The sequence below is a fragment of the Rhinopithecus roxellana genome, chromosome 1 (genome assembly GCF_007565055.1).
Source record: "Rhinopithecus roxellana isolate Shanxi Qingling chromosome 1, ASM756505v1, whole genome shotgun sequence".
Classification (NCBI taxonomy): Eukaryota; Metazoa; Chordata; class Mammalia; order Primates; family Cercopithecidae; genus Rhinopithecus; species Rhinopithecus roxellana.
In genome coordinates this window covers 200120930-200133208 of record NC_044549.1, presented here as the reverse complement: position 1 = coordinate 200133208, position 12279 = coordinate 200120930, and the positions used below count along the sequence as shown (strand labels likewise).

At 47.5% G+C, this 12279-nt stretch overlaps 1 protein-coding gene across 1 annotated transcript; it reads right to left on the bottom strand.

Moving 5' to 3' along the window:
- Window positions 1-1890: 1890 nt before the first annotated feature.
- On the bottom strand, window positions 1891-5194 carry RTP3 (receptor transporter protein 3). Its single transcript, XM_010374785.2, has 2 exons — window positions 4959-5194; window positions 1891-2484 (listed from the first exon to the last, which is right to left on the bottom strand). Exons 1-2 carry the CDS (start codon window positions 5111-5113, stop codon window positions 1941-1943), a joined length of 699 nt encoding a protein of 232 aa, XP_010373087.1. The 5' UTR covers window positions 5114-5194; the 3' UTR covers window positions 1891-1940.
- Window positions 5195-12279: the final 7085 nt, after the last annotated feature.

The window sequence follows — 12279 nt, the reverse complement described above, 5'->3', positions numbered from 1 at the left end:
AGTCTCCTTTTACTTTCCTGCTGACCTGCTGGAGGCCTTAGGTCAAATTTTAATTTGCACAGGAGCAATACCAGTATTCATCCAGTTCAGGTCATGCCCTAAGCCCACCACTTGGACACCCGTTTCCTCTTTCCTGCAGACACTAGGCAGCAACTGTCACTGGTCAGACAATATATTTCAGAGCAGATGTATGTATGTCAGAGGTTACTTTTTTTTTTTTTTTTTTTTTTGAGATAGAGTCTCTCTCTGTCACCCAGGCTGGAGTGCAGTGGTGCAATCTGTTCACTGCAACCTCTGCCTCCTAGGTTCAAGTGATTCTCGTGCCTCAGCCTTCCAGTAGCTGGAATTATAGGTGCATGTCACCACATGTTTATATTTTTAGTAGAGATGGGGTTTCGCTGTGTTGTCCTGGCTGGTCTTGAGCTCCTGAGCTCAGGTGATCTGCCCACGTTGGCCTCCCAAAGTGCTGGAATTACAGGCATGAGCCACCAGACTTCAATTACTTCCTTAGAAATTAGGCATCCCCTTAGAAGTGATAGATTTTTATGGTTATCTGGAATATTTAAAATCAGAACTTTCTATCTAGCCAGGTACCGTGCCCCCTTACATCCATCTTTCAACAGAAGTTTCATAAAGTCAATCCTTTGTTCAATTTTACTAAGAAAAATCTCAGCTTCAGTTCAGTCACTGGGAGGACATAGTGTAAGGAGCAAATAGTTTCTGAGATCCTGTCCTCTGAACATGAAAAATTCTGGTTAGCTGGTAGGAATCCCAGAGCTCCAAGCTGACAGCCCTCATGTGAGCCTTGTGGGTGAGAACTCCACATGTGGACTGTATGTTAGTAAAACAGAGTCATCCACAGTTCAAAGCCATTTGAGAATGCACAGGTCAGCCCCATTATTCGTGGAGTCTATTTGTGATTTTGCCTACCTGCTGAAATCTATTAGTAACCCCCGTATCAGTACTCATGGTGCATTTGTGGTCATTCACAGGTATGTGCAGAGCAGGAGAAATTGGAGTCACCAGCACCCGTGTTCCCAGCTGAGCTGGAGCAGGGCCTGTGTGTTCCCTGCCTGTTTGTTCCAGCTTTTGTACTATAAACAAGCGTCCTTCTCCTGATCTATTTTGCCATGTGTTCCACATTTTTGTGCTTCTGTTGGTGATTTTGCTGTTTCAAATGGTTCTCAAGCATAGGGCAGAGCACTGTCTGGTGTTCCTAAGAGTGAGAAGGCTATGATGTGCCTTATGGAGAGAGTGTATGTGTGTTAGAGAGGCTTCCTTCAGGCCTGGGTTATGATGCTATGGGCTGTGAGTTCCCTGTTAATCAACAATTTACACTAATTACATTATCTTTAAAAAGAAAGATCCGGTGGCACATCCTGCCCGCCCTCATCCCTGAGCAGCACGCACACCTCCCTCCATGGAGACAACTGTTTGAGAAAGCAGGTTTTCATCCCGATGCTTTTGACTGCAAATGCCTTCACAGTCTGACCTCAGAGGGTCTGTGCAAAATTCTCTGGTGAGGGGGCCCACAGGCTTCACAAGATTTCCAAATGGTTTGTGAATCATAGACACTTCAGACTCAGTTCTCTAGAGAGTGAACACAATTGTGAAGGTCTTTTTTTAAAATACTGAAGTGAAAGTCACAGAACAAATGTAACCATTGAAAGGGAACAGTTCAATGACATTTAGTGCATTGACAGTGTTGTGCAAGCACACCTCTATCTCAGTCCAAAACATTTGCATCACACCTCTCTCCCCTGCAAAAGAAACCCCATCAGGATTAAGCAGCTGCTGTCCATCTCCCACTACCCCCAGGCCCTGCTAGCAATTCATCTAACAGATTTACCTATTCTGGACCTTTCACATAAATGAAATCATATAACATACGACTTTTTGTTACTGATTTTTTTTCTGACTTAGCATCATGTTTCCAAGGCTCATATAGCAGTTCTTGCAACAATCACTACAATAACAATGAGGATGACACAACAGCAGAAAATGCTTACGCTCCTACAGATGTGTTTCTGCAATGTGTAGGAACAGACACGCTTTCTTGAGGCCCAGGGCTCAACTCCCTCCTCCACCTTGCAAATGGAGTATACTCTTGGGGTCTGAGATTGGGGGAGGCTTGTAACCTGTTTGGGCCCAGCACAGAAGCCCTCCAGACAGGCCTCACAGTTGTCACTATTGTGTGGTCCTTCAAGAGAGATGTCCTTGATCATAGGAACCTCCTCTGTCAACTGAAATCTTCCTCTGTAGCATTTCTTCATAATTCGGAACACCAGGTTTTTCAGGATTCTTGAGATGTTCTCTTGCGTGAACTCAGGGTCCTCAAACAGAGGTTGGGGGCACTTCTTACATCTCTGGGTAAACACCCTCATCTTCACCTGGCCCCTGGACTTCTCCTCACTCCAGCGCATGTGGAAAAGGACCAGAACTTGGGCAGAGGCCCAATTACGAGAGCAGGAGGAGCACTGGAACCTGTGGAGACAGAAGAGAGCCTCAGCCTGGCTCCGTGTGGCCAAATCACAGGGCACTGCCAGAGAGAGAAAGGAGCTACCAACCGCAGAGAGACATGACCTGATTGTGGCTCAGTGGTGAAAGAAATTACTAAGACCTCGTTCCCATCTCCATTGTGCCACTGACACGCTGCATGCCACACACTGTCTGCTATGAAAACAGTGAATTGCAAGCTGTTAGATCTGGGAGGGACCTTGGGCATCTTCTAAGTCCAACACGTTCATTTTAGAGATGAGGCACACTCTGGAAACTCCTCATGTCCAGAGACCCAGTGGGTGTAAAAAGGCATGACTGGAACTCTGGTCTCCCTATTCCAAAGCAAAGCTTCTTCAAATGTAGATTCAAATGGGTCAGAGGCTACAACTGCAACAGCAGCCAGTTCAGTTCAGGACCCTGAAATCCACAAATGCACACAGGTGAGTGTTGATTAAGTTATAGACTCATGGGTTGGCAGCGGGAGCCTGAAGAGTCCAGGGTTCTCCTAAAGGAAAGCCTTTGCCTTTCTCTTGGCTGCCGAGGGTCCCTGGTCAGCAGTATTGCAGGGAGATCACAGTGTCCAGCTCTCTCTTCATTTGTTCCCCCTCCAACCCAGTTCCTTTGCTCAAAGTAGCCTGGAAAGCTTCATATTCTGAATGCCACTGGCTGCAGACAGGGTACAAGAGAAGGACACCTTGTCTCAGCAGGGAGGAGGGCAATTTTCTGAGCTAAGGTATCTGGACAAATACATATTAGGAGGTAGAGAGAGAATAAGGCAGGAAGCACATGGCTGTACCCAGGAAAGGAATTATGGGAGAGGCAGAGAGCTGCAGTGTGGCAGAGACATTTAATGCTCACCAAATTATCCATGCACTCCCTCCCACTTCCCAGCCCCTTTGCCGTGAGGTTGGGGCCGTGGGATCAGTTGGGCAATGAGATGAGGCCAGCAGTGATATATGTTCCTTCCAGATATGGTCACAGAAGCCCTGGTAAGACATTCCAGCTTTCTCTTCCTCTGCTTCGGTGACCTTGGAAGCCACATGTAAGGTTAAATCAGTGATATTTCCAGGTTTATTTGTCACTGTCGCTGAGCCTAGCCTTGGCTTGATGCCTGGATACAGAGAAATTAGGCCGTGAGTGGTGAATTGGAGCGGGCTGGGAAGACTGAGTTAGTCCAGGGTGTGCTCCTATATCTTGAGTCTAGCTGCAACCCACAGGGTGAATGCAAGGTTGAAATGAGAGGGAGAGGTCAAGAAGCTGTGATCACTGTGAGAGGACCTTGCTGGGAGTCACCCAGAGTCAGCAGTACAGAGGGACCTGGGCCCTGCTCTGAGCAGAAGTCCACTGCCGTCCGCTGGGTCGCAGTGCTGTGTTCCTGTGCTGGTTCAGAGTTCAAACTTCCCACAGATAAATGGACTGAGACTTTGGTGCAATGCTCCCTATGGCAGCTCCTGGCCTGGGAAAGCCATAGGCCAGTGGGAGGGCTCTGCTCCCTCTATGTAGACTCTCCCCTGGAGGAGGCAGCAGGTGGGACAGAGTCCCTAGCCTCCATCCTCTGTGCACTATGGGCAATCACCCCCGTCACCCTCCCAAGCCTTGGGGCTCCCCATTTCCACCTGGAAAAGAGAGGATGAGACTTAGGATGATTTCTAAGACTCCTACTTTAAAGAGATTCTATTAGCTCAGAGTAGAGAGGGGCAGGATTGCTGCCTGTTGCCCAGGCCCCCTGCTCCTCCGGCCTCCCCCAAGGGGGTCTCCTCAGTGCCGTGAGTCTCTCCTCCTAGGGGCTTCATGGTGGGTCCAACAGTCTTTCTAGGCAGGGGGCACATGCACCACCCATGAGTGCAACAGCTGTCCTTCCTCCCCTCCCCTTTCCTGGCTGCTCCCTGTCCCCACCCCCGCAGATTGATTTCTCTGTATTCAGGCATTAGCTCACAAAGGTGCTCAGGCCTGCTCTTGTTTTGGGGTTCATTGTAATTGTGAAAAAACAATCTTTTTTTTTTTTTTTTTTTTGAGATGGAGTCTTGCTCTGTCACCCAGGCTGGAGTGCAGTGGCGTGATCTCGGCTCACTGCAAGCTCTGCCTCCCGGGTTCACGCCATTCTCCTGCCTCAGACTCCAGAGTAGCTGGGACTACAGGCGCCCGCCACTGCACCCGGCTAATTTTTTGTGTTTTTAGTAGAGACGGGGTTTCATCGTGTTAGCCAGGATGGTCTCGATCTCCTGACCTCGTGATCCGCCCGCCTCGGCCTCCCAAAGTGCTGCAATTACAGGCGTGAGCCACCGCGCCTGGCCGAAAAAACAATCTTTAATGAAGTTAAAACTTCTTGGATGATGGGCATCTTATTTCCCACAGTCTTCAGTTTGCAAGCATGGAATAGAACAAGAAAAGCAACAGGTATACCTAGCAAGAAATGCTCTAGGATTTTCTGGAATTCGTACCATCACATTCCCCCTCACCTGGCGAAGGTCCACTGCTGGTATTGCATCCAGCCTGGCTTCAGGACGTTGGGAAGAAGGCCCTTGTCTGGTCTCAGGGTCCATCTGTGCCATGGCTTCACCTCCCGCATTAACTCCTGAAACATTTGCTTCCACACTTCTTTGTCCCGAGTCATCTCTGCTGTTATGGTGTGCCTGGGTGGGTTAAGCTCTCCTGGGCCCTGGCAGGACTGTAGTGGGAGATGAGGTTTCACACTTCAGAGGGCAAGGGCTCAGACCTGCCCTCCCTTTGAGGACCTGGATTGGGCTCATGGACCATGTCTCTGCCCCAGGGACAAAGGTCAGTTGGCTCCAAGTTCAGAGGATGGCACTAGGCTCCACAAGGAATTTCAAAAGACACAGAACTTGTGATTTTATTCATCAAAATGTTGCCAGGGAAGAGCTCTAAACTCCAAAATCAGGAGGAGTGCACTGCACTTCAGTCTGGCTCTGCTGTCTACCCGCCTGTGACCAGGAACACATCTTTTCACTTCCAGCACCCCTGTAAACGGTGGAGAAAGGCTGCAGGTGTTCTTTCCAGTTCTAACACTGGAAAATCCTTCTCCATCAGGCTGCTGTGCTTATGCTGGGGAGGAGAGGCACAGGGAAGAAGGACGCAGTGGTGCTGGGACCTCAGTGGGATTCGGATTCCTGTGTCCTTGCTCCAGGCTCTTTACATTCCGGCAGACATCCAAGGCTGCCCACCCATGAGAAACCAAAGCTGACGCAATCACTGTTTGCCCAGGTGACAGGTACAAGGGCGCAGGTCGGTGAGAGGCCACTAGCCCTAGGCAAACCCAGAGTCACTGCCCTCCTTCCTGAGGGGGTTCCCCATCCTCTACTTCCTGCAAGAGAGGATGAGGAGGAGGAAGAGGGGAGATTAGGGAGTGGGTATGGGAGTGGGCAATACCCCAGGAAGGTGCACAAGACTCTGGTGTCCGCATCCCAAGACCTGTCCACAAACTGCCTGTGTCTTCCTCGGAGCCAGGCACTGACCTATGTCCCTGGCCACCTCCCAAGAGGAGGAGAGGAAGGAAGGGAGCAGACCAGGGAGGAAAAAGGAAAGGAGGCTGGGGATGCAGGGGGATGAGGGGATCTTCTGGGTCACTTGGAAACAAAGCCACCTCCTTCCTCCTCTCCAGCCCAGCTGCCCGCAGCTCTTGCCCTTGGGTTCAGCTCCTTGGCAGGCCCAAGTCCTGGGTCTCCCCTCTTTCCAAGACAGTTTTGTTTCTTAGCATTAGAGCTATCCCTCAGTTCCAGGGGGATTGGTTCCATGGCCCCCCGCAGATACCAAAATCCTTGGATGCTCAGGTCCCTTATATAAAATGACATAGTATTTGCATATAATCTATGTACATCCTTCTGTATCCTTTAATTGATCTCTAGATTGCTTATAATACCTAATATAATGTAAATGCTATGTAAATAGTTGTTATACTGTATTGATTTTAAACTGGGAACTAAAAATAAGATCCTAAGCCCCCAAATCAACTGAACGGACTTGCTTTTGGCCAAGGGGGCCCCTGAGAAACCTGAAAAACCGAATTCCCAGCTAGATAGGAGGGGGAGTTGGAAACACCTTATCATACTCCCTCCCTTTCAGCTTAGGGACAACTGACCAGCATTGAGGTTAAAACAGAGATCATAAGACTGACAAAATAGACTGCTTGTCACGATAAGATAACCACTTTATAAACAAGACCTAAGGCCATGCACGGTAAAAGTTATGCCCTACAAACCATAATATCTCATTAAAGGGAGTTTTATTAACCTGGTGTAATGGGGCTACTTTTCAACCTGACTGTGGTATACATCACATGACAGAGAGCAGACTCCCTTGACTTCAGCATTCCTTTTGCTGACTTCATCTGCACGTAACGCTTAAGTCGTTGCTACACCCTGAAAGAGATGTCTAACTTTGAATGTGACCATATTTGGAAAAAGGGTTTCTGCAGATGTAATTAAGTGAAGGATCTAGAGATGAGGTCAGTTTCATGAAATTTAAAGTTTCTTTTGATGGCAGGACATCACACAATGACAGGAAATAGATACAAGGCAGAACTTTTTGTTAGTTATACCTCCAGACAAGGGAAGGCTGCCAGCTAGGCCCACATGGGGCGCCTGGGGACAGGGTAACAGCCAGCTGGAGCTGTGAGGGGCAGTTTGTGGGTGGGAAGTTGGGTAGTTGCGTGGGGCTAGCTAGGTTTCATGGGCTCCCTGTGGATTGGCTCATTTAAATAATTCTGAGTGCTCCAGGGCATAGGGATTGCCCCTAGTTGTCTAGTACTATTACGGACAAAACTGGTTCCCCCTAAATGGGGTCTTCTCCTGTTTAGTGCTGCAAAGCCAATATGCAAAATCAAAAGTGAATCTTAAGCAGCACAAGTTTTATTCAATGGCCATGAAATTGAGAAGTGGGAGCTTGGTTCACAAATCAACTTCTCAACTAGTGAGGGAAGAAGGATTTCTCTAATGAAGGGGTTGATCATTAGAAACGAGGGGAGGTATATTCAGGTCTTTTCTGGAGATGGGAGGCAAACTTGTTGGAACTGGAGTGCTGCTTTCCTTTTTGTCCTTTTATGGCCTCTTTTGATCATGGTCATGGTGATTGTCAACTGTCGTGGTGCTTGTAGGAGGGTCATTTAGCATGGAAATGAGATTATAATAAAGCCTGAGATCTTTCTGAAGTCATTTGATTGTCTATCTTCGTTCTAACCAGTCTTAGCTGGTCTGGTTACAAAGGGAAATTTGTATCACAGGTGTCCTCTTTCTCAAAGATAAGCAGAGGTAAAATGGGGTAGAAATTCAGCTGTGTCACAGAGACATTACACTAGGTAACAGTTCCTGGCCTTGGGATTATTAGGGCAGGTGCACAGTGATCAGGAGTGTGACGGCCAGATAAAAAAAGTGGTTTGAGTGTGGACTGACTCCCTTTTAGCCAGGGCCTCAAACATCATTAAAAAACAAAACTAAGCTATATTACAAGACTGTCCTGGATTTGGGGTAAGCCCTAAACCCAGTGACAGGTATCTCTATAAGGGAAAGGCAGAGTGACATTTGAGACACAGAGACCTAGGAGAAGGCCATGTGGAGACAGAGCAGACAATAGAGTTAAGCTGGCACAAGCCAAGGAACACCTGAAGCCCACAGAAGCTGGAAGAGGCAAGAAAGGATTCTCTCTAGACCAGCCTTTATAGGAGGCATGACCCTGCTCATGCTTTGATTTTGGTCTTCTAGCCTCCAGAATTATGAGATAATTCATTTGTATTGTTTTTAAGGTGTCCAACTTGTGATATTTTGCATGGAAGCCTTAAGAAATGATACACTGGCGTTTAACCCCCCTTGACTTCCCAGCTGTCCTGAGGGTTGGAGCCACCTGCCTGCTCTCTGCAACAGGTACAAGAATAGGAAGCAACTTCAGCACATACTTGCGCTAGTGTGGGCCTTCCTTTTCCTACCTGCCACCACTTCCTTGGGTTCAGGTCCTCACTATTTGACTGGACAATTTTGGTTTATATCCCCGAGTATTGTCTTTCAAAAATCATCCTTTACAGAGCTGCCAAAGAGCTCTTTTAAAAATTCAAATGCCACCCCCTGGCCAAGCTGGCCTCCTTGCTCTTCCTTGCACAGAATAAGCTGGAGCATGGCTCATTCTGTCAGTTCCTCTGGGCCTCCTCTTGAATTATTAGGGAGGCCTTCCTTAAATTCCCTCAATAAAGCGGCAAACCTCTCCCTCTCCTCCCACACTCTCCTTCTCACTATTCTGCTTTTCCACATTTGCTTATTTTTAAATCACCTCCTGACATGGCCTTGGTTTCTAGGAAACTGCCAGTCCTGAGATAGAAAAGCAGGGAATTTTTGTTCATCTGAACAGTGCCTGGATATTCAGTAATTATTTGAATGAATGTTGAATGAATTCTGTCCCAAATTCTGTTAACTCTATAGAACGATCCCAGTCTGGCGTTCCAGGGGTGGGAGGAGGGAGGATGGGGATGGTCTTGCATTTGCTCTTATTACAGTTTTTATGAGGGCAACTACAGTTTTCTGGATCTATGCATTCTCTGGGGAATCATCCATTTCCTCTCTGATAACTTACTTCTTTTCCTGTTGGAGCTTGCTGCTGTGTCATCATCTCAGACCTAATGACACTTAAATAATCCCCTTTTAGTTTCCCAACTGTAAGAGCCTTTGGATCAAGGTAAGCCTCTTTTCCCTTTCAAACGTGGGCAGCCTACCCTCTGTGATCTTATTCTCCAAGGAAATTGCTCTCTCGGTCAAGTTTAATGAAAATGCTTTCCGCTATTTTTCTTTCCTTTTACACTGTCCCTGTGCTGAATGCAAGATCAAAAGTTTTACAAGCCAGTTTAGTTCTTCCTTGAAGCTGAGATGCGATTCCTAAGAACAGATTTTTCCAGGGCTGGGACTTTTAAATGTTTCCTTTGAATGACTGGTTTTATGATTCAACTGAGAATTTTTAACTGCAACCCAATGAGATGACTTGCCCTCCATATTCTAAAAGTTCTCATTTCTGATGACCTGTTCATTGGCTGAAATACACCACTCCCCTGAGATAAAATTCACAGCCTGCGCCAGGGCTTACGTAAATGAACAATCCAGAATCAATATGAGACCATGTGACTTTGGAAGTCTGTGGATGGCCACAAGAAATCCCTCCTTGCTCAGCAGTCAGGGCAGCTCAGGCAGTGGCACCTACTGAACCTAGACCAGATATCCAGGTGTGCTCCCAGGCTGCAGAGGTTCCTGACTCGCAGAGCTCCTGGGGCCTGCTCTTGCCACGGAAGCGGAAAACCTCCAAAGTGGGCAGTGGCCCTCGCTGCTCCTGGTCCTTCTGTCTTCTGGAACTTTTTTGTCACTTGTGTGTTTCAAATTTGTTTTTTTTTTTTTCATAATTCTGTTGTCAATGGCATAAAAAGGTATACATATAAAGGATTATTATTTTTATTACACGGTTTTGGTCTACACAGCCTCTTCCCAACCTTGTGGTAGGAAACATGAAGTGCCTTCAAAGGAGTGCTGGAAGAGCCTGCTGACCGAATACCAAATGTTTACAAGCATGTGGGGCAACAGGGACAAATATAGCTGCCGCTCTTAGAAATTAGTACAGCCACTTTGGGAAAGAGTTTAGGATTAAAGATACACATGCCCTGTTCGGCAATTCTACTTGTATGTATACTATCCAGATAAACACTTGCACATATAATATACTGATATGTATTAGAATACTTATAGAAATACAATTTTAAAATCGAAACAACTGGAACACCCCTCTCTCCTCCCAGTGAACAGATAAAAACTTTTGTTAGAGTCATCCAGTGGAATTCTATGCAGCAGTGAAAATGAATGAACTAGAGTAGAGTTTAGTGAATTTTGGCCCACAAACAAATCTGGCCCATCACCAGTTTCTGTGTGGCTCGAGAACTAAGAATAACTTATAAAGATGGATATTTGTGGTAGATAAGAAATCGTCACTTTGATGTTATTTTCCCCAAAAGAACTTCATTATTACAAAAAATTGATTTATGATTATATGTAATAATACTATAATATTACATTTTGAATTTCATCAACAAAGTTTTGTGGAAATTTGTCTGCCTTCTTATACCTAGATAAGTACCTACATGATATCTTTGATTTGCCTCTTGGTCCACAAAGCCTAAAATATTTATTATCTGGCTCTTTACAGAAAGAGGTTTGCCATTCCTTAAACTAGAGCTATACATATCAACATGGACTTATCTCACAGTCATGGCATTGAGTAAAGAATTCAAGCTGCTGGAGCTTCTACACAGCAAAATACCTCTTATATGAGGAACAAAACCATAACGACATCACTTAGGAAGTCACGCACTTGTAGTTAAGAACATAAGGAAATTTATAAACATAAAGGAGAGTGGATGAGATGTCCTATGGCTGTGCTGGGGTTGTGAGCTACCCTGGCTATGGCAGTATTTCCAGTTCAGGCTTGAGAGAGCGAGTGCTACCTACCCTTCTAAATGCTGCAAAGAGTATCACTGAGCAAAGGATGCCATGATCAGCACAGGGAACAGATAACACACTGGACTCAAAGGAGAGAAAGTGAATTTGTAACTTTGGGTTCCTCCTTTAAACCTGGTTTTCTTGTGATCCCTGCTCTCTTACTGTTGAAGCTGTGGCCAACCTGTTCCTGAGACCAGCCTGCCTGAGTAACTCTGCCTGGCCTTCCTGTGGGGCAGAAGAGAGTATGTCTCATGTCCCTGGACCAGGTGACCCATGGTCAGTGGCTCCCAGGCCAAGTTCCAGGTGAACGTTCAAGGCTGGGGTTTGAGAGTGGGATGCTAACCAGCCTCGCTCCTCCTGCCACCAGCCCAGGGACACAGGGCACCAACCAGAACCTCCATTTCTCATCCCACTGGCCTTGGTCCCCAAGGTGCTGCAGTAATTGAGCTGCTCTTTAAATTAGGACACATTCCTCTGGGGCCAAGGCTGGTCTTCTTTCCCAGAGGGAGTGCTCCTAGGACAGGAGAGGAGTTAATGAAGAAACTCTGCATTGTATCCTCGTGCTGAGGGAGTGCAACCCGGGAAGGACAAGCTTGGAAGGGTTCAGACTGTTTGGAGCTGCAGTCAGCACACCTGTTAGCAGAGGGCTCTCACGGGTTTGGTAAGGCTGGCGCTGACCAGGAATTTGCTGGGCAGGCAACAGGCCACTGTCTGTAAGCCGACAAAGGAGCAGGGGATCGGGAACCAATGGCATGGGCATACAGTGGGGACAGGAGGCCTTCTGAGCGCCTGAGCCACTGGAGGCGTGCAGGAAGTGCTGCAGCTCAGCACGGGACCCTCGGGGCCACAGGGCAGGCGGGAGCTTGGAGAGGAAGTCTGGGCGCCAGCACGGACAGCAGGCCTGCAGAGTACACAGGCTGCTCGGAGACTCCGAGGTCCGTGTTGAGAGGGCTGCAGAAAAGGTCATCACCACACCCAGGCTGCAGGTGCAGCGGACCGCGGTCCTCACATCCGGACCGCCCTCCCGCGGCCCTCACAGGAAATGGCAGGAGCGCCCCTTCCTCCTGCAACGTCCCTCCGGCGCCCTCTAATGAGCAAGCTTGCTGAGCTCACTGAAGGAGAGAGATGCTTGGAGAAGTCCAGGTCAGCGCATGTACTATATTGAAGGGTGATTCGGAGCTGGGAGACAATGCATACAAAGCATGCAAACTTTGTTACAAATTCATGATATAACCGCACCAATGGGGGCTTGGGAAGAGAAGGAACTGGCCTAAATAACTTTGGAAGATAATGTTTTGCCTGGAAA

Bases quoted from the DNA above. Each gene is read 5' to 3' on its own strand.
- RTP3 (XM_010374785.2), bottom strand. From the start codon at position 5,113: ATGACTCGGGACAAAGAAGTGTGGAAGCAAATGTTTCAGGAGTTAATG. The intron at 2,485-4,958 runs GTGAGGGGGAAT...CTGTCTCCACAG, and splicing joins CAGCAGTGGACCTTCGCCAG to GTTCCAGTGCTCCTCCTGCT.